The sequence below is a fragment of the Gavia stellata genome, chromosome 1 (genome assembly GCF_030936135.1).
Source record: "Gavia stellata isolate bGavSte3 chromosome 1, bGavSte3.hap2, whole genome shotgun sequence".
NCBI classification, from domain to species: Eukaryota; Metazoa; Chordata; class Aves; order Gaviiformes; family Gaviidae; genus Gavia; species Gavia stellata.
Genome location: NC_082594.1, coordinates 24,165,471 through 24,190,387, shown reverse-complemented (window position 1 = coordinate 24,190,387; position 24,917 = coordinate 24,165,471). Strand labels below are relative to the sequence as shown.

Sequence of the window (24,917 nt, the reverse complement as noted above, 5' to 3'; positions counted from 1 at the left end):
GTTATCTCTAATTAAAACACTGACCAACTGTTTAGTGGTTTCTTGTGTATTTGTGTTCACTGTTAACTTGTGGTGAATGTCTTTACTTCATTTGAAGACTTTTTTTTTTCACTTGCATTTAAAATAACATTCAGCTCTCTGCTTCAAGTTAGCTCTCAGAAGATTCCACACAAAAAGAGTTTGAGGCCTGTGTGCATGCTGCTTCTCCTTCCCACTTCCATACACGTTTCCCCATTAACTCCACGTCTGCTATTTCAAAACAGTTTCAGTGCAAAGAAGCCAAAAACCAGGTAACAGAAAGCAGTTAACTGAACTGAAAGATCCCTCCATGCTGGGTTTCCTGGACCACGGGGTGTGTGTATGTTTTATCTGGTGTGTGTGCTGCTTTGAAGTCACATGTTGAATGGGGAGTGAACACCCCAATGACATTACCTGCTACAACCCCCGGTGCTGCTGCTGCGGTTGTAGCCATTCTTGTCACTGCTGCTGCACACAGCAAAAGGAAAAAAAAAGAGCACTGGCCATAGTGCACTTCTCATCTTTGATTCAAGAAGCCATTTAAATGTAGTTTAAATCCAAATCTTCTGGAACTGAGCCACGTTCTTATTTATATATAGGTATTTTTAACAGCAGTTGTGATCCTGTGAGGTAATGATCGTTAGCTTCTACACCAGTCCATGGGACCACAGCTGCAAGTTTAAACAAAGCCAACTTAACAGGGAAAGATAGATTGGGCTGTGAAACTTGGCAAGCCTTTTGTTTGTTTGTATTTTATTTGACAATGATCAGTTAAAATGTTGGTTTTGTCATGCAAACGTAATGCCTGATAATTGTCTGCAGCATCAGCGATTGCTTCTCAACAGGGACACTTAATTGTTAGAAATGAAAACCAGTTGTTCTGCACCCAAGTCCAAAATAAAAGGGATAATCTTTCTAACAAAGCAGGAAAGACTTACAAATTTTTTTGAATAATTGCATATTTGAATTATTTACTCTTAAAAATCAAATAAAATACATCAAGCACATGAAAAAGAGATAGAGTCTGTATTTCAGTCAGAAACAGACTTCTGTAGACTTCTAGCAGGAATCGCATGTCATGCAGGGAGAAAATGCCGCCTTCTTCCTCTGATAATGTTCCAGTTAGTGTTGCAGTTTATGCTTTTCCAGGTAAGGTACTGTCATAGTTATATCTCTATTTTAACAAGTTTTAATTTTGAGGAGAAAATGGAAAATAGGATTGTTGTACTATTTTAAGTGAAAACATAATCAAGGGAAAGGAAGCTGTTCGAAACTGGTCAAAGCTGGCTTATAAAAACAATATGGCCTTAAAATAAGAAGGGCAGGTTTAGATTAATTGTAAGGAAGAGCTTCCAAGCAGTAAGAAGAATTTAAGAAAGGAACAACTTAAGTTCATTGCTTAGACTCTGGTAATAGAAATGGGTACACAGGAAAAGTGGATGAATCAAAAAATTAAAACCTCTTAACACTGGAATTCGCTTCCTTGCTTTGCTCTGTGTGGCAATCGTCCTGTTCTGGGGTTGTGCAACAGCAGAGGGCCATCCTGGCTCTATTTTGTGGAAGTGGAAAATGTATAGGCCTACCTCAGCACTGGATTTCAGAAGATGGTGTCTAACAGCGTGGCTCTCTGTCTTGCAATGTTAGTTGGGTCTCTTACATTGCATTTCGAGATGCCTGACATCATGCAGCACGGCTGATTTACAGAAAATGAGAAACAGAATTAGTAACCAGTCTTCATCTGTGCATGTCCAGGCCTTTCCAGATGTTCAGCTGTCCAGTCAGCAATACTGCACAGCTGCTATGATGTGAGACCATATGTCAGGCAATCTCAGGGAGCTGTGGAAAATTTTTGGTCTGCCTGGGTAAAATTTTGGTCAGAGAAAGACACATGTCCAGAAAAAACCAGGTATGTTACAGCCCTATCAGTGAGGAATTAACAGCTGATTTGGAGAAAAGTCTGATTAGTAGGCAGTAAATAAGGCTTGATGTGACTATTTAAACAATGAGAGTAAAGCAAAAATGAGTAACTGCTCATTTAATGAGTGTCATCCATCCTGTGCAAGAGTCGAGTGCCTATGGAGAAAATGGGATGCAGTTGTATAACTGATTGTGTCAAAACACATAGGTATAAAAGAGACGTATTAAGATAGCAGAGGTGCCTTTTGTTTTGGCACTTGCAGAGTCGAATGTTCAGTATCAAGCAATAGGAACACCCCTGGTACAGACCCCATCTATAGGGGAGGGCATTTATTGCCTCTGATAGCTCTGGTGTGAGGGTAAGTGGGAGACGGGCTGAAGGGGGGCATCTGCCTGTGGATATTTTTGTGTGTGTATAATGCTTTAATGTTAAAATAGGGACTGTCTTTTGGATCTTGCTCAATTGTGCGTTGCTTTAGTTCTGGGAGAAAAATTCTTTTCTGACCCCAGATAGGGATCAGCTCAGCTTATGCTCCAAAGAATACAGATTAATATCCCCTGTGACCTTTTAGCTTAGCTGCTGCAGGGTTTTTAACAAGTGGGCTTAAGACCCCAAGTGTGGCAGCTATGCCGACATGAATGTCTGTAATGTCTCTTCTTGTCAATGATCCGTGAACTAAGGAATCTCCAAGGATATCTTCTTGTGCTATGGAGCAGGAGAGAGCCACACAATAATAGGATGAAAAGCTGGTGTCACAAGTAATGTGTAAGTTGTTCTAAATGTACCTGACAACACCTAACCCTCTCTGTGTATTTACTTAAAAGATGTGACTGTGATATGGTAGGAAAAACAAATATTTAAACAAAACCCCAAACAACAAAAAACAAACAACAAAAGCACTATTTATGACTTACATATTTCTGGTTCCTTGGATGTTTGCAATGTTGTTTGAACTGTATAGTATAATGTAGGACAGATAATAAAAAATATGTACATAACATGAAAAAGCCCCCTCCTACTTCTGGCTACCTCTTCCTCCCCACCCCTGGCGCTGAAAAGTGGGGCTGTCCAGAAAACAATCCAGGAAGGAATTCCTTCTTAAAAATAATTTTCCTTAATTTTGGACATACTTGTTTTGACTTGCTTTGGCTATTCTGAACTAATGTTACCATCGCTGGTATGCGTAAAAAGTTTGTAGTTTGTTTAAACCATTTTTAGCTAGTACTTTAAAATAGCCAGTCTTTTTGCAATAGGACCTCAAAGAACTGCCTGGGGTCAGGGGGAGCACTGGTTTAGGACTGAGGTCTACAGTTGCTGTTTCAGACATGTCTTAGGTATATGGGTGATGTTATATACACCTTCTCAAGCTATATTACCTGCTTTGGTGTCTAGGGTAGGTGATAAATAACAATTGAAGTGCCTGAATCCAAGAGAAAGATCCAGAGGCTTTTGTCAGCCTAGCTCTGGAGGCACTGACCGCTCAGTAGGTACATACAGGTATATACACCAACTTCCCTGTATGCCCCAGGTTTCAGTGCCTGTTGATGTTTAGAAGGTCTCCAGCGTGACGCATTAGGCATCAAGCTCTTGCTTAAGCTTCAGTGTCACTAGCATGAGGCCAGAAGCCCCAGAACTCTTGGAGGAAATGGGAGGCTCTTGTTTGGTTTCTCCCTGCAGTTTTAAGACCATGTAACTTTGCCTCCCGCTTCCCCACTCCCTGTGCTAGCTACTGTTCTGTAGTGAGCACGTATTTGCGTGGCTGCCCTCTGTCTTGCCTCCTGCTCGTGGGTTGGCCGCAGCTTCCACAGGAGACAAGGAGGTTGTCTCCTCCCGTGAGCGGGGCACTCTTCTGGGCGTAATGGAGCTGGATGTGTCAGCCCTCTTAAGGCAATAGGGAGTTAAACACACGCCTGCAGGGTGGGAACTAGCTGTAATAAACAGATACAAGAGATTGCTGAAGTGAGTACATGTTCTGCTTAATATTACGTGTTTCTAGGAATTGAATGCAACAATTCCTTAGAAATGTTTTATTTACTCTCTCTTTTTTGCTACATGCAGAGAAATCCTCCAGAGATTTCAGGACTGTTTTTCTTACAGGGGCAAACTGGTTGTGTAGCAGATCCTAATCTGGATGTGTTTGAAGATGGGGCAACAGATTCTGCCCCAGGTGATATTTTGTTCATTTGTAAGTTGACTCATCAGATCTGAATGGGTTGTAACCTATATTCCATTCCTATCTTTTTATCCATTTCCAGTGCAATGCAAGTGACATCACTTTTTCCTATCAGTTATCATCTTCCAAGGAGAATCTCCATCCTTTACTGGATGCGGCGGGGAACATTGTCACGAAGGATGAGGAAAAGGCTGAGGTACTTAATGTCTTCTTTGCCTCAGTCTTTAATAGCCAGACCAGGTATCCTCAGGGTATCCACCTCCCTGAGCTGGAAGACAGGGATGGAGAGCAAAATAGGCTCCCCATGATCCAGGAGGAAGCAGTTAATGACCTGCTATGCCACCTGGACGCTCACAAGTCTATGGGGCCTGATGGCATCCACCCAAGGGTGCTGAGGGAACTGGCGGAGGAGCTTGCCAAGCCGCTCTCCATCATTTATCAACAGTCCTGGTTAACAGGCGAGGTCCCGGACGACTGGAGGATTGCCAACGTGACGCCCATCTACAAGAAGGGCCGGAAGGAAGATCCGGGGAACTACAGGCCTGTCAGCCTGACCTCAGTGCCGGGGAAGATTATGGAGAGGTTCATCTTGAGGGTGCTCATGGGACACATGCAGGATAACCAAGGGATCAGGCCCAGTCAGCATGGGTTGATGAAAGGCAGGTCCTGCTTGACCAACCTGATCTCCTTCTATGACCAGGTGACCCGCCTAGTGGATGAGGGAAAGGCTGTTGATGTTGTCTACCTGGACTTCAGCAAAGCCTTTGACACTGTTCCCCACAGTATTCTCCTGGAGAAGCTGGCGACTCGTGGTTTAGACAGATACACTCTTTGCTGGGTAAAAAACTGGCTGGATGGCCGAGCCCAGAGAGTTGTAGTGAATGGGGTGAAATCCAGCTGGCGGCCGGTCACAAGCGGAGTCCCCCAGGGCTCAGTTTTGGGGCCGGTCTTGTTTAATATCTTTATCAATGATCTGGATGAGGGGATAGAGTGCTCCTTCAGCAAGTTTGCAGACGACACCAAGTTGGGCGGGAGTGCTGATCTGCTTGAGGGTAGGAAGGCTCTGCAGAGGGATCTGGACAGGCTGGATCAATGGGCCGAGGCCAATTGGATGAAGTTCAACAAGGCCAAGTGCCGGGTCCTGCACTTTGGTCACAACAACCCCATGCAATGCTACAGGCTTGGGGACGAGTGGCTGGAAAGCTCCCCCACAGAAAAGGACCTGGGGGTGTTGATTGACAGCCGGCTGAAGATGAGCCAGCAGTGTGCCCAGGTGGCCAAGAAGGCCAACGGCATCCTGGCCTGTATCAGAAACAGTGTGGCCAGCAGGAGCAGGGAGGTGATCGTGCCTCTGTACTCGGCGCTGGTGAGGCCGCACCTCGAATACTGTGTTCAGTTTTGGGCCCCTCACTACCAGAAGGACATTGAGGTGCTGGAGCGTGTCCAGAGAAGGGTGATGAAGCTGGTGAGGGGTCTGGAGCACAAGTCTTATGAGGAGCGGCTGAGGGAGCTGGGGTTGTTCAGCCTGGAGAAGAGGAGGCTGAGGGGAGACCTCATCGCTCTCTACAACTACCTGAAAGGGGGTTACAGAGAGGTGGGTGTTGGTCTCTTCTCCCAAGTGACTAGTGACAGGACAAGAGGAAACAGCCTCAAGTTGTGCCAGGGGAGGTTCAGACTGGATGTTAGGAAAAAGTTCTTTACTGAGAGAGTGGTAACACAGTGGAATAGACTGCCCAGGGAGGTGGTGGAGTCACCCTCCCTGGAGGTATTCAAGGAGCGTGTGGATGTGGCATTGTGGGGTGTGGCTTGATGGGCATGGTGCTCTGTGGTGTGGGTGGGTTGTGGTTTTTTTTTTTTTTTGTGGTGGTTTTCGTGTGTGGGGGGTTTGGGTTTTTTGGTGGTGGTTTTTTGTTTGTTTTTGTGGGTTTGTTTTTTTTTTTTAATGGTTGGACTTGATGATCTTACAGGTCTTTTCCAACCTTAGTGATTCTGTGATTCTGTGATCTTCTGTATTTTGAAATTAAATGGTCTTAATTGCCACAGAGCTAGAGCTCTCCACTGATGTATCCTGCCCTTCCTCAGCATCGAGAGAAAACAAAATTAGGGTCGTCGCCCTTTCCATCTTAGTTCTGCTCCTGCCCAGAGGTTTATAACAGCCCATGGGAATGATCTGCAAGCTGAAATGTGTGGAACAGTGTAAAGACAAGGAAGCCCTAATGCATCTCGCTGCGCTTGGTGGAGTGCCAGCCGTGGGGTAGCAGCGTGTTCTTGCCATCAAAGTCTTCAGCCGCGTGGAAGCTGTGTGGCCTGTTGGCGTTAAGTGAGGGTAGTGGGTTTCCATGGCTTAGTTGTAGGGAGCAGGAGCGAAGAGGTGGTGGAGCAGACCTGGTGTGCAGCTGCAGTCAGCAGTAAGGACCATCACTTTGGCACCACTCAGAGGCAGAGCGTGTGTTTGCTATAAGCAGCATTCAGGGAGGGCAGAATGAAGGTCATGTGGATATATGTTTAACTTACTGTCAGAGGTTTGAATTTTGCTAAGCACGAGGGAATACAAAGGCATAAGATACATCCTCCTCAACGTCATCTTGATCTTGTCTTGTCTGTTCTATGAAAACTACTAACATTTTTATAACCCACTAGGATGTAAAAGGTTGTTTCTTCCTGTTCTGGCTTCTCTCTGCTACCACCTGCTCCTACTGCACGCATCCCCGTATCAAGGCCTGTCTTCAGCTGTGCAGCCTGAACTGTGTGCTGCGCCAGGCCGGCGCCTGGCTCTCTCCCCGTGTGGCTGTACCCTCCCATCCTTCCTGTTTCTTCTCCACCACCTTGGTCTTGCCAAACCCTCAGTGCAGCTAGTGGATGACCCTCCTGAGCCGGCCGCCTCCCCCTTGGTCAATACAACTCTCTGCATTGCATAGCTATGAATCGTAATTTTTTATTTTTGCTTTTCAGAGGTTTATACCTATGTGAATGTCAGGGACCCCACCTGCCCTGAGTCAGAGGACAAGGGAAAGGAACTGATGCTGGTTTTGTGTGGTAAGGACCTGGACTTTGGGTCATGTGTGATTCAGACAAAGGGGCAGGCACTGCTTCGATCTTGACCATTAAATACAAACCTAGGTGTACAACATAGCTTACTTTTGAATGTGTGGTTTAATATTGCTTTCTTGAATGGTTACTGGGAAAAGTTGGACTGTGGGTTTGCCTTAAAGTCATGCTGCAGTTTACTACTGGTATAAAAAAGTTAGTAAAATCTGTAAATCTTAAATTGTTTTGGGGACCAGAGGAAGGTTGTACTTTGGGAATCACTGTTCTAAGAAATCTTAAATTTGGATTGCTAACTATGCCATAAATCCCAAAGTGACTTGTTAAATTTAATGAAAAAATCCAAGTCAGCATGTGGATGTTGGAGTACTTTGAAAGAATATTTAAACAGAATGAGGCTCTCAACTTCGTCTATAGTAGAGCTGTCATTCAACCATATCGTAATCTCATTAGGGTGAGGGCTCTTGAAAGTGCTAAGGGCAGGCTTCCCTGATGCTGGTTGGCACATTTAGGCACGTATGTAATACAACAGTATAAAAACCAATTTAATGCCTCGTGTGATTTGTGATTCACGGGTTGATGGCTGCTAATATATTGTGGTGATCTACAAATTAAAGTTTGGCTTGTTAGGTTCAGTGTGGGTAGGGCATTTGATTTGCTTGCATTAATTTAACAGGATTGGGGCCAAAGGCAGCAAAGAAGTTGTGGGTTTTATCACTATGAAAGAGTTTTGATTCATGATCTCAAACCTTAGGCTAGTAAAGAGATACTCCAGCGCTAAACGGTTGAAAAACAGGGGGAGACGGGAGGTGAAAAGACACAATTCAGCTATGAGAGAAAAAACAAAACTGGAGTGTCATGGTCTGAATTATTTTACAGCATGTAAAATTCATTTTTCTGATGATTATGTTCTCTTTTAGATTTCTGAGTGAAGATGAATTTAGCAGAGATTTGCGATAATGCCAAAAAAGGAAGAGAATATGCACTCCTTGGGAATTATGACTCTTCTATGGTATATTACCAGGGTGTCATCCAACAAATCCAGAGACATTGTCAGTCGATCAGAGATCCAGCAATTAAGGGCAAATGGCAACAGGTAGGGTGAAGTAAGGTTGCCTTTATTCTATTACTTGATATTTGAAAAATACACTATACTTTTCAAACCTTTTAAGATGTAGTGGATGTATATTGCAGCTAAATTCACAACATTCCTTTCACAATATTTTGTTGATATTTATAGGGAAATAATTTTTTGTGGCATATTTAAAAGGAATTCTTTTCTTCTAATTTAATCAATTTTTTGTTGCTTTCACTTAGGATGTCTGGTTAATCACTGGTCTGTTTGTGTGTGATTGCATATTTTGGAAAAACGGGTTTTCTGAGGACTTCCTTTTGCTGTTTTATCTTTTGACCATCTAAGTCCAGTAAACTAAGATGTGAGTGCATGAGTTAGCATTACTAGAATGGTTGTCTGAGTAGCAGTTAACTATAATGCTACAATGTGCAAATTTGGATCAGGTTTCTAAAACTCCAAGTAATACTCTTAGCCTGATTCTTACACACATGTATCACCCTGCTAAGCAGAGAGCTGTTGAAGCCAAGGAAGTAATGTGAGAAGCCTCGTTTAGCACTTTCAGTATTTTAAGTGTTCCTTACGTTTTTTGGTTCCATTTTTCATTGTACAAAATGTGTTCCACAAAAAAAAAAAAAATTGGAGGATAAACTTATAAAGGTGTACTCCAGAATAAAGAATTCATGTTGCATAGATACTATTTTTTGAAAGAAGAACGTAGCTCCTATAAAAGATACAATTTTGCAGTAAGTAGCTGAAGACATGATTTCAAGAAGATTTTTTTCTAAATATCATCTGTTTAAATGATGTCACTTAGGAACAAATTTTTCCTTTTTATTGCAGCAGGTGCTTTGGTTATGGTTTTGTGCTTGAAACATCTGACATTAACACAGAGTATTTTGCGTACTGATAGCTACAACCCTGTTAGCAATCATTTTGTAATGACAGTACTATTCGTAAGTGTTTATCATAGAACTGTAAAAGTCTGTCTGCTTATTAAGAGCTTGTCTGCAAAGCATGTGCATGTACAAGCAGCAGTGATAGTGCGTAGCTTTCCTGGTGATGTAATAAGCTGAATGTTGTGTCGGAGATAGTCATATTCAAGTATTTGTATTCAAGCTCTTCCCCACCCCAGGGCATGATGATACAAGGTGTTCATGCCCCATGCGTATCCTTAGTTCCTGCTGAACGTGTCGCTGACATGAAGGTAGAGCATGAGGCTTTCCTTGTTCTGCAGCTGCGTCACTGCATTGCCTTCGCTTCTAGTATTTAGTGTTTCCTCCGATGATATTGATTCTTCTATTAAGCTTTTTAACAGCGCTTACCTTGTGAAGGTTACTTCAAGTCTCATGGTGTTGTGTGTTGTTTGAACTGCTTCATAGACGCCGGTGCACTATAGAATTTGCGCTGTACATTGAAGACAAGTCTCAGGTAAAAAAGGACCATTAACACATTTTCCAGGATTATTCGCTGGGGAAGGCAGCTGGCTCCTTAGCAGAGGTTCTGAAGTTGCCACCTTCTCAGAAATTATCCCTTTTAGGTAAAAGCAGAATGGCCTCTGACAGTGTCCCATAAATGCTTTAGAGAACTGTCCCCAGAAAGATCAGCAGCAGGTGGGGTAGCGTCTGTCACACTGTGCGCTCATGTTAATTCTGAAACTTCCCAGCACAGTGGTGGCAGATGAGCTTTGTCAGAATATCTCTTTGCCATTACAGTTGCCAGTCTCTGCTCAGGAACAAACACGAAAAAGTAAGAAGCGTGATTAAAAAAAAAAAAAAGTGCTTCATCCCCAGGTTGTTTGCCTTCTCATTCATTTATGGGGCTACCTGTAGCACTGGGAACAAAATGATATAGCCCTTAGAACAAACAATGCAGCCCTGGAACCACTAGCTTTTCCATACCTGCATCTGAATGGTTTGGTGAGACCTATAGAGGTAGACCTGCTTTCTTACCCACTCTTGATAAATAATTGTTGTGCTTTTTCACGCCTTGAGACAGACTAAGAGGGATGATCTGGATGCTAGCACTGCTTTCTAGCTCCAACAGCAGCTACATCCAAACTGTCAGTCACATTCAGTAGCTGTCTGACAGACAGCCTGTTGTGAAAAAAAATTAAAGCAAAAGTTGGATCACAAGAAACACTCATTCACAATATTAAAATAATATTTAGATATTCTTTTTAGGTCATTCTCATGAAAGAGTTATGCCATACACATCATGTAAGCTTAGCAAAATTCAGGTCTAACCCACTTGGTACCAGTAATGTGCAGAAGAAAAACATTCCCATACTCGTATGTTTCTTGCAAGTGGCATGAGAAGCAAAGCAACTTCATGGTCATGGTTAAGGGGGTGAATGCAATTGATTTTTACCTGAAATTCTGTCTCCTCTGCGTATGGAACTAGCCTGTTCTTTAGGTTCTTCAGTTTCTTCATCCTCTGAGGAATCTGAGGAGGATAATACCACTGGTACCTTTTGGAGGGAGAGTTTAGCAATCTCTAGCAGACACTGGGTAAGTAGAGCTTTTACCGTTGGGGGTGGTCCACAGCGTGAATGTCCACATAGATAAGTGCTGGAAGAAGATTGTTACTTAAACCAGTTCTTCTCTGAGATGTACTGTCTACATGCACCCTCACAATCTTGAACCTCCTGAAGGATTCCTGGGACACCTCACGCTGAGGGGATCTGGCAGTATGAAGCATGCCCTTCCTTTCTGTATGTTTGTGCGTAGCACACAAACTGAGCATTTGTCCTACTGGTACTTCTGAGGCAGTGAACTCAGTTTCAGGTGTCTGCATACATGTTCCCTCATAAAATAAGAATGTTCATATGAGTAACATCTCAAAGAATAGTTACAGCCATGGCTTTGCAGCTGACGAACTCATACCTGTTACATCAACCATCGTTCTCCCTATCCGGTCACTTCTTTACCGTGGGTGCTCCATCCTGAATAGGTACCTCATGCTAGGTGGATCTGTTTTGTTGCGTTGTGTACTACATGGGTTTTTTCCAGCAGTTTATTGAGCAATGTAGAGCAGAGGTGAAGCAGAAGTAGCTGGGATTTTGGGTCAGACTCCCAAACACTCTTGATCTACCTCTCTTTGCTTGGGTGTCATTGTTTTCAAATTTCTACAGGTTGGTGTGGACAGAATGATACTCTGTGCAAGTATTTGGTGGCTTGTATTTCATGGTGCACAATCAGACAGCTTCAGCTTTGCACTGGGCACCCTGATTCCAAGGGTTCTTTATGCTTGTTGGTGATAGGAGGAGGAGGAATGTGAACATGTATCAGCTGCTCCCCTGTGAACAACTGACTGGCTGAGTTCCACTTGATGCAATACTGCTTCTGGGACTTCAAAACCAGCGCTGACTGGGGGAGAGGGATTGTGTTATTAGTCTGACACAACCTGCAGAACTTCAAAAGGGCAAAAGATGCATCCTGGAGGGTCCACCAAAGCAGCATTGTGACAACATAAGAATTCCTCTGACCCTTTGGAAAATTCATGGTCATTGATCGTCTGGTAACTAGCTTGGCTTGGGGATATCAAGGGTGACCTGCTCTTGAAACCCTTACTTGTTTTGCATCCAGGGAGCTCCCAGCTTGCTCTTGGGTGGCTGAGTGTAGCTTCATTCTTATCCTCACTCCTAGGCCTCCGAGCTCCTTTGAATATGAAAAAGTTAGTTCTTTGTTGTGCTTTGAGGTTTGGCTGACATGTAGGCATATTCATCCATCTAAATGCAGGCTGGGACTGGAAAGATTCAAAATCAGAAGGAACTAATCTCTTTTTCTACTTAACAACAGTAAAAGGTAGGTTTACTCTCATGACCGCTACTGTGAACTTCACTTGTGTTGACATTCCCCCTGTTTATTCTGAGAGAGTTTCTTGGCTGTTGCAGTCTTTTTACTAGACAGCTGGCTTGTAGGAAAGAGTTGCTTCAGTGACAGTTCAGCAGCTGCAGAATGACAGCAGAGCGTGCCCCCGGGAGATAGTACTGGCTTATGACAAGGCCAGCGGCTGTCGAGCAAAACCTGCTGCATGTTATAACTGTGTGCTCTGTGTTGCACAATATCTGAGAGCACAGGAGCCTCAGGCGGAGCTGAGGCAGGAGTTCAATGATTTCCAGAGCACTTGGAGCAGCCAGCAAGGCACCCTTACTGACCGTGGTCACTGGAGCAGGTGATTAGGTGCACTGTATTCTTGCTTAAAGAATAAAGGATGACTTTTACTTTTTTTTTTCTTTAAATTTTAAACACATTTCAGTCAATCTGTGCTTATGTTGGTTTTGTTTCATGCCTGTTTTACTAACACTTCGTAGGTTACTTCATGAGTAATTAAGGAATATTCTGCAGGTAACTTATGAAGAACTGTGATTACAGGAGCTATACTTCGACTCCATGGGATCAGACTGGGTTACAGGGCATCCATTTTGGGTATGGGTTAGGGAATTGTTATTTTCACTTTTTTAAAATGGAGCTTGTTGAATAACTAGCACTAATTGCAGGCAGTAATTTCAGGTTTGGAAAACACTTTTATGGAAACTTGATTGGTTTTGTTCCAGCATGAGATAATTTAAAAAACCCACACGTTATTTGTATTTACCAAGGTACAAATACCCATGCTTATTGCTATGGGAGGTGGTGTAGACGTACAAGCTCTAGCATAGCAAATAAAAGCTAGTGATGCCAGGTATAACAAGGTACAACAGTTGCCAGACTGTGAAATACAGAGGAACTCCCTGAAATGGTTTTCAGAACTACCACTGAGAAAGAGTGAACTCAACTCTTGGTCACTGTGTTTTATACCCATATGTTAGGATGTGTTCTTTGCTTGGTTACTGTAAATCCTTAGGGCTGGAATGTCAAAACACAGCTGTGGGGCCACCCCCTGGGCTGAAAGGCTTTTTATCGGGCTTTCCAACATCACCCAATATCCACAATGCTGCTCCTGTGGAGGAGGTAATGTGGCTGGTAGGGGCAGTTGGTGTACCAGCGCATGGCTCTGGGGAGATGGCAGTTTCACACGGTAGCTGAACCCAGTTAACATCCTGCTGTGCCCAGAAAGGCCAAGCTCTTCCCCACCTCGTCTTCTCTCCAGCTGCACCAACTTCTCTCCCTCCTCTGCACCCTGCCATTCTTTGTGCTGGGATTCACTTTATCACAGGGTAGCGAGCCAGTGCAGCCTGCTAATGCAGCAAAAGTGTCCTTTATTTTCTTTTTACCCTCCTAGGCTAATTTTCTGCCATTTTACCAAGCTGGGTTACTGGGTTGAGCTGCCAGAATTGAATCCAGAAGAGCAGTGGCAGAGTGTGGTTGCGGAGAAAAAGTGAAGGAAATGAGATCTTCCTGTTTGGCAGTCGTGAGCTGCTAACTTGGTCCATGCTATCTCCTGAAACTGCTTAAATGTGAATAACCTAAAAGCTTTCTTGAGGCTCTCCACAACCTGAGCTGGAGCCCCCTGAGGACTCTGGCACCCAAGGGAAGGGTGTGATGGGGGGCAAAAAAAGTGGGTGAGTCCAGACCAGCGATTTTCCTGTTTGCAGCCTTCCGAGGTTTCTTTGGAGTAGCACTGATCGCTCAAAGACACTGCTCAGTCACCTCCGTAATTACAGGACAGCCCTTCTTGGCTCGTGACTGGGTTGTTTCTCAACTGCAAGAAACTCTTTCTGCACCTGTTTCATCTGACTTGGTTTCTTTAAGGCTTCTAGGAATTTGTCAGCTGGTTTTCCTTCGTGGTCGTGTTGTTTGAGTACATTAAGGGGTTTTTGTTGGTTGGTTTGCCAGGTACGTACTGGCTAAACGGTAAGGGTGTGTATTTCAGAGTTTGGTCTGCTCAGGTCTGGCTAAGAGATGGTCAGCAGTTGTTAGTCTGTTTTCAGCTTCCAAGGCGTCAAAGGCTCACTTTCTCTCGATTTTCAGATACCATCCTCCTTGCTGGTCCAGAGAGCTGAATGACAGCACTCCAGCCCTCAGTGCTAGCAAGTTGTTTTCCACCAACTTTCTGCATGTGTGGGAAGGCTGGTAGGAGGAATCCTGTCTGTATTCCTGGAGCACTGGAGTAGGAAGCGTCTGTCTCTCGTGGAGCAGTGCACTGGAGAATTTATGCTGTATCATTCCTTTGTACCTCACAGCAGCTGTTTGGCTAGATTTATTTTTGGACAGGAGGGATGCGTGTTAGACAGTTTGAAGGAACCAAGTTAGTAATCGATCACATTTGTAGCCCAGCTGGAAGTTCTTGTACTGGGGGATGTGTCTGCTGATTGTGTGATGAGAAAGCAAAGAGAGCAAAGCAGGTCAGGAGCAATCCTGCCTGAGCTGGATGTCCTGTGTCTTTGGAAAGATAGAGCTACCCCATCTGGAATGAGCAAGAATGCTGCTTTGCCCTGTGAAATGATCGAGTTCTTCCCGTACCTAAGGCTCCTTTTGTAACGATGCATGTAGAGCTTCTGGTGAAGTAAATTGCAGTGTTGCAAGAACTGTGCAGGGCCTTGGGGATTTACCCTTCACTTTGCCTTTGTCCTTACTGGTATCTTGCTGACGACAGTCACATATGTTCTTCTTCTTAAACAGGGTTTTAAAACAGAGAAGAATTTCTTTGTGCTGCTGAAATTTCCTAATTTGTCCTTGTAGTGGGAAAATCCCAGGAAAATATTACAGAGCAAAACAATACATTGCTGTGGGATGTACCTGGTAGTATTTTAGGAGAACTGTAGCTTCCAGAAAGAGGTGATGTGTGTTTGTTGCTGACTACTGTTGATTTAATAATTCATTCTTTTATACACCTTACTCACCAAACAGTTATGTCAAATAGCACTTTCTGTCTTGAAGTTTTCCCACCAAAAGCCAGAGGCTGCTGCTGCTGTTTTGAACATGTAGAGTGGGGCAGGTGAGGAAAGATGCCAATTCTGAGAGGGGAAATGAGAGTGTGAGAGGAATGGGATGAGCAGGTAAAAATCGGGCTGGAAGAGGCATGCTTTTAAAAGTGTTCCGACAAGACACAGCACCCTGCATGTGCCCAATGTGGTTCCTTTCCAAGCACACAGGGAAACGGGAAGATCTTAGGCTAGTGGCCACATGTTTTCACCAGTAAGCACCATTAGGAAGACTAGTCATAAGATGTGATGCTGTTCAGTACTAGTTCCCTGATTTGATGCTGTTATAACCCCAGCAGACAGGCTGGATTTGCAGACCTCCATTTTCCTGATCCTCTTGATTACTCAGAATCTGGACAGCAAAGAGATTCTGGATTTCAGGCAACATCGCTGACATCTGTTGATACTGTCCTCAGTTGCCTTCCTCTGTTTGCCACAAAGCGAAACCTGGTTGCAGCATTCCCAGGCAATATTTTTCCCAGCTCTTTTTCACATGGACACATGACACGAGCACAGCTGGGTGCCTTTCCTTTGCTTTCTTGTAAGCTGACTTCAGATCCTGGCTTTTGATTCAGCATTGCAGTTTAGGCTAGTTGTAGCCTCACTCAGTAGTGTGCCTGGTGGCAGCCAGCAAATAGCCTTGCTGTAGTGTTTCTTCACAAGAGCTTTTAGAGCCTATGTGCCTTTCCAGTGGATGAAAGGGTTCAGGATGTCTCTGTAGCTCCAGCTGCAAGCCTGTAGCAGGCAAGATTCACACTGGCCTAAGGTGATCCTAGCTGCAGAGTGCCAATACTGATTTCCAGGCATGCACAGTAATCCATGAATTAATTTTAGCTGTGCACCAACACTTTAGTGAAGAAGTGACATCTGGGTGTTATGACCCTCGAGCAGGTAAAAATCAAAGTAAGCATGGAGGTTGATCCCACAGGATGGAAAGCATCATTGAGTGATAGGTGGAAGACTGGTAAGATGGAGTACAAGTGCACTCAGGTGAATCCTAGCACATCTTAAGCTAATGCACTGAAAGCTTATGCTTCTGAGCAAGAATATACAATGCAAGTTTTTGGCTGCTGGTGTGTACTAAGAACTGGTGACCTCAGCATACAAGCTTGTATCAAGCCATATAACTTAAAACTTAGCAAATTTCTATACAGATTTTGTTTTTTCTAGGCTTCGTGGAAGAAAACTGAAACGTACAAATATCAAGTCAATAAATCTTGAAATTATTGCAGTAGTTCTAATTCCCTGACTAGTGGCAATAGAAACTTCAAGTATAAAAATCAGCTGCATAATTCTGCAACCTGGTTTCTTTCTGAGATATAATTTCTTCTCATTTTTCTTTTACTTACTTTACTTATCATTTGAACTTATGCTACATGGTGTTAAAGTTCCCATTTTCTGTTCTAATCTTTGCAATTCACCAAAGAATTGGTTTGTGCTTTGACTGCATGGTGACGTTGTGCCCCTCACAAAATTAATTTTGTAATACTGTATTTTAATGATTTAGCCAGTTTTATAACTAGGACCTTGGAGACTGTAATCAGAGAAGTTCTTTTATGCCAGAATAGTAGCAAATATGTTAAAGATCTGCCAACAGCACCCTTACTAGTATAGAAGTGTGTGTACGTATGCATACATGCCAACATGCACACATAAATCTAAGCATCAGTGCATGTTACGCATGTTATTGCATTAGCAATCATATCTGGTCATGACATTGACAAGCAGGAACATGAACTCAACAGAGATTCAATTGTTTATGCTGTTGTTAAAGATCTATTGTCAGCCTGATAGGTCTGGGGTTTGTGAATGGAAAGGCTTGGGAGTCCCTACTTTTGACATTAGCATATGTTTTGAGGTACTTCCTATGTTTTTTAAAAAGCAAAGTTTGAATTGTAACAATTTTAAAATAATGTGTGTATTTCTCAAGGTCCGACAAGAATTAGTTGAAGAATATGAACAAGTTAAGAGCATTGTCAACACTTTAGAGAGTTTTAAGATGGACAGACCTGCAGATATCCCTGTATCCTGTCAAGATGAGCCTTTTAGAGATCCTGCTGTATGGCCCCCTCCTGTTCCAGCTGAACACAGGTAATGAGAGGCTCAAGCAGAGTGGGTGGAATAAAGTTGGGTTGCATAATTTTATGTTCTTTTTTGAATGCATTTGTAATGTGAAAATCACATTTCATTTACCCCTTAGTCATTTTTAATAAAGAATAAATATAATTCATTGTGGAAAAAAGTAATTAAACTACAGTTAGATTTATTGCTGAAGTTCTAAAGAAAGTCACTCCTTTATTCTGGTGGGAGTGACTAGCTAAGTGCCTGGAACTAGAGTCTGCTGGAGAGGTAAGTGGGTTTTTGGTGACAGCTGCCTTTCTTATGTGCAGGGAGAAAACTTTTCCATTTCAGTTTATTTAAGGAGTTGAATTCATTGATAGCGGAGGAGTCAGTAAGGAGCTGGAACTGAAGGATCTTGAAGGACACAGTGGTTAGAAATCGCTCCCTAGCTACAGATAATATGACCTGTGTTTAATCCATTGGTTAGTTTTATTGCTAAACATGTTCTGTTATACATGGTGTTTCTCTTCTGTAACCACCTTTAAGGTAACTTTAGTTAGCTAATAGTTTTCTCAAAATAGATGCTTGTGCATTTTCTGAAATCCCTATTTTCACCCTAATAGAGCTTGACACATGTTGTTGGAAACAACAAATTAAATTTAAAAACAAGAATAACATATATTATGCCAACATTTTCTAACATTATAATAGCAAAAAAATTTAATGTGTATATACTCATATAAGGAAAGGAACAAAGTAAAATGAGAGATCTTGGTTAACAGAAAGAAATGCCAAGATAATTTATAAATTTATGTGCTTTATGATTATCAAAAAAATGGATCTTGCTTTTCAAAAAACCCTAAGAATATAAGTGTGAAATAATATTAATGCTGATTACTTTTGTGAGTGGTAGAAAAGATTATCAGAATTTTTGTGGTAAAGTTACGTGAAGTGCAAGATGTATTATTCTTGTATCTTCCTTAGAGGTAAAGGCCCAATAGTTCATCCACTTTTTTAAGCTGAAATTTAAATCTTGTGCAAATGAGTAAGGAGAATTAGCCACTCTTCTATGCTGTTACGTTTGATGAAAATGTATACAAAGCAAAATGTAACAGTTGTATCCAGCAGTGCGTTTATGTACTCTTTTTAAGCTGTATTCCAGGAAACTGGTTTTGGAGTTAGCAAATTTTGAGTTACTCAAAAGAAGACTCAGTAGAAGATCTGATAGGGGACACTAATTAAAGTTGGGTGTCATTCCTGGCCGTTTGTTTTAGTTCTGTATTTCAAGTCCAATCCCTAGAGCAAAATGACTGTGACGCCTCGTCTTAATATCAAATTTTGCCACCTCCTGCCACTGCTGAGTTCTGTTTTGACATCATGGGAGATGCACACAAGTATAGGTGGTTGCAGTTCGGCTCTGTTTGCTTTTCCGTTCTAGGCAATTTTTACGTTTTGACATTTTCACACAGGGGAATGAAGTCAGAGGTAGGAGGATTGTTTTAAAATTCCCCCTCCTTTGTTTTGAGGCCTGTCAAAGATATAACCAGCTTTTTTTTTTTTTTTTTTTTTAACCAGGAATGTCATCTGGTTGTGTAGAACTTGTGCATATGAATGCAGCCTAATATAATCTCCTGGTTTGGAGTCAGAGGAAACTACAATTTGAAGACTTTTACTAAATTGTTCCCTCTTCTATTACATGCATGTTGATTTGTTGTAAGATGGGTTAGGAGTACTGATCTAATAATATTGTTAATTTTCTTTTTTCCCACTGTTGAAACTTTTTTTTCCTTTTGTATTTTTTTCTTACTTTGGGTGTCAGACAGAACCAGAAATATGTTGCTGGATTTGCAGATATAGGGAAATAAGACTTAGGGGCTTGTCAGCTTTAGTAATAATGCACTAAGGGAATTAATGAAATATTAGAATCCTTCCTTCTCAATGTTGCTCTTTTTTTGCTGTTTTTAGCATGTTTTTGTTGCGGTTGCTTGTTGTTAGGGCACCACCTCAGATAAAACGTCCCAACCGAGAAGTAAAACCTTTGAGGAAAGAATCACCAGGACTGCAGCCCCGTGGGCCTGCGGGCAGAGCACATGCGGTGTCCAAAGGTGAGAAGTCTGCAGGCAGCCGTGAAAGGGAATCTAGAGCTAGAGGAAGAGATGACAAGGTAAGAAGTGGGGAAGAACGTGGTGGGGAGTAGTTATGATGCAGCATGTGGCAAAGGGAAGCATTCTTAGTTTTAGTTATTTAATATAATAATAAAAAGCCACAATAATCCCGTGCAACAAAACTAGGTGCTTTCCTCTTGCTTCATGGACAAAGCAAATTATTTGAAGTTACACATTTGAAAATGATGTGAGGGGGACGTAGTAAAAGCAGACCCTTAGCAGCTTTCATTTTCTTTAGTTTATGAAAAGTGGTTTGTATTTATTATAGTGTTTAGGAAGATGCTTCTTGGAAAGGCTTTGTTTTAAAAATAAAACCAATGAAATAAATTAGAATAAGTTGGAGATTCTTTTCACTGAAGACCCATGATAAAGAAGCAGCGCTGAAGTGAAAGAAAAGGAGAAGCAGTGATTCACTGTCAAGTAGTGATGTCAAAGGCAGGACTGTTTTGTGGCTGAAAAAAAGGTCTGTGTACAAATTGCTGTTTCTGAGACATTTGCATTTTTAAATTTAACTGTGGAGTCAGTGCCAGGAACCTAAGGAATCTGCGCTATAAATGATACAAGTCGAGAGTGTACTGAAGCAGCTTTACTTTCCTGACAGAGATAAGAGAAGCCCCTTCCTATGGGGCACACAGTATTGTACAGATCTTGATAGATGAATAAGAAAATATTTAAGCCAGTTTTCTTCCAAATGAATTTGGTTAGTCCCTTCGTAGCCTTTTTATTACAGGTTGCTTCTTCACAGCGCAGAAAGAACTCAAAGATACGCTTTTTCCATCGTGAATTGCTTTTCTGATACACAGGAAAAGCATTAAGTAATCCCAGCCGTTATTACCATCGGCAGGTAGGCCCAGGCACATTTTCAGCAGTGCCACTGCGTGACTGCACAGAGCAAGTTTAATCATTTTAGAAATCTCTCTACCCTGGATCAGTAAGATTTAAAGTAACAAGTGTGCATCCTGCAAGCTATAAAAAGCTTGTGAAGATCTGTGGAATTATTTACAGTTCTGCCAACTATACGGGGAATTGGAGTCGTGGTGTGTGACAGGTTCACCAGATGTGCGTGTGTAAGGCAGCCTTCAAAGTCTTAGCTCTAATGAGGGTGAACTTTGCTCTCGAAGCTTTCTAGTGGTGAGCATTATAGGGCTTTACTTTAAGGAGCCCACAACATGACTTGTACAATACTTGCCTCTGGGAAGAATGCGATTAGCAATACTATTGTTGTCAGGTGGAGGAAGAGTCATGAAGGTGTGCTATTTAATGTACATTTTAAATGCTGCTCTTATCTGAATAAATTGGTCACTAGGTGGCAGAAAGAAAATATGCCTTCTCTTCAAAAAATACCAACACGTGCTCTTGTTTTCGCCTTTGTCTAGTTACTTGGTGATTATTTTACTTTCTTTGTCTGGGGTATATATGCAAAAATCATACCAGGTTACAACTTCTCACGTGTTGTATGATGATTTTGGCATGGGATCCATGATTTTCTTTTGAAGAAAATTTTGAATGAAAGAGGAAGGAGCGAGGCGTTGGAAGTGAGAGAAGTTAATGCAACTTTCCATCTTTTACACACAGGCATGAAAATAGGTTTAACTTCCCTTTCAGTTTCATCCTTTCTTAGTTTGCAAGTGTTTATGTTCTTCAGTTTCTGAACTAAAGCTACAAGGAGCTTACCTCTGTAGCCTAGTATGTTGAATCAAACAGGTTCAGTAACTCTTCATGTTCGGTTAAAAATAACAGGGAAAACCTGAAGCTTCAAACTAGGTAACCAGATACCTCTTTTCTCATAATAAATGTTTCAGCATTGAAGTTCTTGGGTTTGGGTGGTTGGCTAGGACTGCTTAGAATGTGTAATGAACTTGGATGCCATAGCCATTTCCTAAGTTGTTGGTTGCAGTGTACACTGTCCTGGCGATAATATCACAATGCAATATGTGTATTTATTCGTAATATTTTTTAAGGTAAGTATAGCTATAGTATGTATGTTTTAGAAATGTTTTGTCTCACTTTACATACGATGCCTTCTTTCACTGTTTCTCCTCCCCAGACCATATCATCTTTTCATTCTGACTGTAACCATCTTGGGATAAGGAGTTTTAACCTGGCTATGCCTGTAAAATGACCTTTTGTAGTGCTATATAAAATGATTTTGAACTGCAACCCACCAGATGGTGTTTATCCACTAAACCCTTATATTTACGTGTTCCTTTTTCTAAAATACTGCTTTGAAGTGCTTCTTCCTTCTCAGTTCCACTGGAAATTCTTAGGCTTGTTCTCAAGGTACCTTCTGCTGGATCATTGCCAAGAGTTTTAGCTTCTGTTCAGTAGTTCAGCTTAAAGAGGCAGCATGAACGCTACCTGTATGTCTTTTAGAAATTGCATAATACCATATCTAAGCACTAGAACACTTTTTTAGGAGTAGTCTTTAGATTATTTTAGATTGCCGGTGGACGAGGACGATAGATATTGCAAAGGATATGAAATAGCCAAGGGCTGTACTGCCATATCAGTGAAGTGAATATTAAGATTGATGAAGATATGACTTTAAAAATTTAAATTTTTTTGCTTGATTATTCTGATGTTTGTCATCAGAAACAAAGGCAAGGTAGATTACAGGAATATGGATGTAAGATGAGGTAGTCATATTTAGATGGAGGCATAGACCTCCATGCATTGGGACTGGAAGGCTGCATAATCTCCATCCGAGAACGCTGAAAGAACTAGTAGGTGAAATTGAAGGGTTGGGAGCTGAGATGTCTGGTAAAATTTATTGGGTCTGCTGTTGTCTCATGTGAATGGTGAGTTGTGTTGATGTGCCTTTATTTAGAAGGGGAAAGGAAGAGTGATCCAGGCAATTGGAGTTGTTAATTTTACCTAAACAGCGTGCAAAGTTTTACAACAAATTTAGAATGGACAAAAAGTAAAAGACTTGGGACTAACTGGAAAGTGGAAAAAAATGAAATGTGATTTCTTAAGCAAAGGTGTTGCCTTTGCCAGCACTTTCTTTAGAGTTCTGGTTAAACTCTTAGAGAAAGAAATTCATCTACCTGGATGCCACATGGGAAGTAATCAGTTAATCTAGTGAGTGTGTGGTGTAGGAGAATTGTGAGGTGGGGAGGAATTAGGCAGCAAGGGGAATGTAAACAAGTGGTACTGAAAGAAGAAGTTATCAGTCAACTGGCAAATCATTTGTGGATTTCCTCAAGAGTAGAGATTGACTTTTGTTTTATATTTAAATTAATGACCCTGGCACAAAAAAGAGACATTTGCTAATTAAATTTGCTGATCATACTGAGTTGGGAAGCACCATCATTGGAAGAGGGGAGTGAGGCTGTTGTACAGGAGGAATTGGATGAGTCTGTGCTGGAGTCATGGAATTGGGATAATGTTCAGTGGTGCAGAGCAGCAGGCTGTGTACTTGGAGACTACAGCAAGAATTTCTGCTAGAAGCTGGGAGCTCAGCAGTAGAGGAGAAGAAAGATTTGGACTTACCAGCAGAAATTGTATCAGACTGAACTTTCATTTGGCACATCACCTTTTTCTGGCGGTGATGGGAAGGGCTGGCTGCCGGAGTGAGGCACAGCCAGGTGCCATCTTTGGCTTTGGCAGCAAGGGGTGGAGAGTGCATCTGGCAGTTGTTGTTCGGTGTTTGTGTGTAGCAGGAAGAGCCCGCAGAAAAGCAAGATGTCTTCAGGACCTGGCTCTGGTCATTGCAGCCATCAGGGTTATCCTACGTGATTGATCTGTTTGAGGTTGAGTGTAAGGTGGCAGTATGATACAGCCATGGAAATGAATGTAAATGAAGTCCTAGGCCCAGTTTGTTGCGATGTTACCAGCAGAGAGAAGAGATACCCATGCCATTATAGGAGGCCCTGGTGAGACAGCAGCTGGAGTATTTTGTGTGCATTGCTACAACCGTGCTCAAGAAAGATGTGTTAATATTAGAAGAAGAGAGAAGAAAAAAGGGTTGCCAAAGTGAGCAGGTAATTGTGTTCAGCTTGTGTTCCAAGAGGAGACTTACTTGGTTTGGTAAATGAAGGCAGAGCACATGCATGCTGCAAGTGCATCAGGGTGGTGGACACGTCAGTGAGACAACTGCTGAAACTAATGCATGAACTTTGTATGTAGAAATGTAGAAATATATTCATTCTGGAAATAAGTTTTTTGTTCCAGTGGGTTAGTGGAGGTCTGACAGCTCTTCCTGATGGAAAGCCCAGAAAATTTTGAAAATTTTTAAGTCAGAACTTCATTGGCTGAGGAAAAGGTTATGTGATTGGATTGCCAAGGGGACTTGGTGGGAGCAGTCTCTTGCAGTCCTGTATGTTGGCTTACGTTCTTCCACAGAAGCCACTGCAGCAGCTTTACTTAAAGCCATTTTGGGAAAGTAATTCCACAAGAAAAGATGAGGGTATGACTGGAAAAATTATGCTTACTTCTGCTGCATGGATTCAGGTGACAATTTTAAAATTATTTTTTCTAGTCTCCACTTACCTACTGACTGAGGATTGCATGTTGGACCAATTTGGGACCAACATTAATAATCTTACTACATGTGAAAACAGTATATACTTTAAATATTGGTTCAATTCCAGAACTGAAAAAAATCGAAACATTCAGTGTCACTCAAATGATAGCCAAGGTGATGCTGAAAGCAGGTCTCCCAGTTGGCCGCCCCTCTCCCTCCGTTGGCGAGCCGTGCCGCAGGGAGCAGGAAAAATAACTGTCCCAGGAAAAGTAAGTACCGCAGGACCAGGCGCTCGGGGCTTTGGCGCCCGGCCCCCCATGCAGCCGGCGAGGGGGAGGCTGCGCCGCCCCGCCCGGGCCCCGCCCCGCCCGGGCCCCGCCCCGCCCGGGCCCCGCCCCGCCCGGGCCCCGCCCCGCCCGGGCCCCGCCCCGCCCGGGCCCCGCCCCGCCCGGGCCCCGCCCCGCCCGGGCCCCGCCGTGCTGCCGCCCCGTGGCTGCGCTGGAGCTGCCGGAGCCCTCCTTGCCGCCGGGCCTTTCTTTTCCCTTTTATTTCTATTTTTTTCCGCTTCTTTGAGCTGCGTCATACCCGGGCCCGGTGTCGCCTGCGTTGCCTGATTTGCGTGTTCACCGCCCTTCTGGCACAGCAGACAGGCTGCGCGCACATCTGCCAGCCGGGCTCGGGTACGGGGGCTTGAGCTGCTGTCTCAGCCTCTTCCACAGTGCGCTGCAGCGGTCCGCCCTGCCGTCTGCTTTTTAAAGCCTGCATTAACGCTGTTTCACCCAGAAAAAAACAAAACATCCGATTTGAGAAGTGCAGAAAAATTCCACTAGGAAAACCAGTTCATTGCAGAGGGACAGAAGAGAAGTGTATAACAGAACAGGCAGTAAATACGTTTCATTTCATTGTCATTTTTTTCTCTTCTTTCTTTTTTTTATGGTTACATTTGGATTCCATTTTCTCTTTCCTGAAATCTTACAAATTCTACAGGGCTTTTCTCTCCGTTTCCTTTTTATGCCAGACCATTACATTTTTGACACCAGCTTTTTGTCTAATCACAACTTTCAGCTTCATTTCCATTGCAAAAAGCTGATCTGGGAGTACTAAACAACACTGAGTTCACTTGGAAGCAAGA

At 42.7% G+C, this 24,917-nt stretch overlaps 1 protein-coding gene across 1 annotated transcript in view; it reads left to right on the top strand.

The window, feature by feature from the left end:
- Positions 1–8,088: 8,088 nt before the first annotated feature.
- The window catches only part of KATNAL1 (katanin catalytic subunit A1 like 1), a 30,160-nt gene continuing 13,331 nt past the window's right edge, over positions 8,089–24,917 (top strand). The window contains exons 1-3 of the mRNA XM_059818813.1: positions 8,089–8,250; positions 17,025–17,185; positions 19,151–19,319. Of these exons, the coding sequence (XP_059674796.1) occupies positions 8,089–8,250; positions 17,025–17,185; positions 19,151–19,319 (492 nt within the window). The remainder of the gene's footprint in view (positions 8,251–17,024; positions 17,186–19,150; positions 19,320–24,917) is intronic.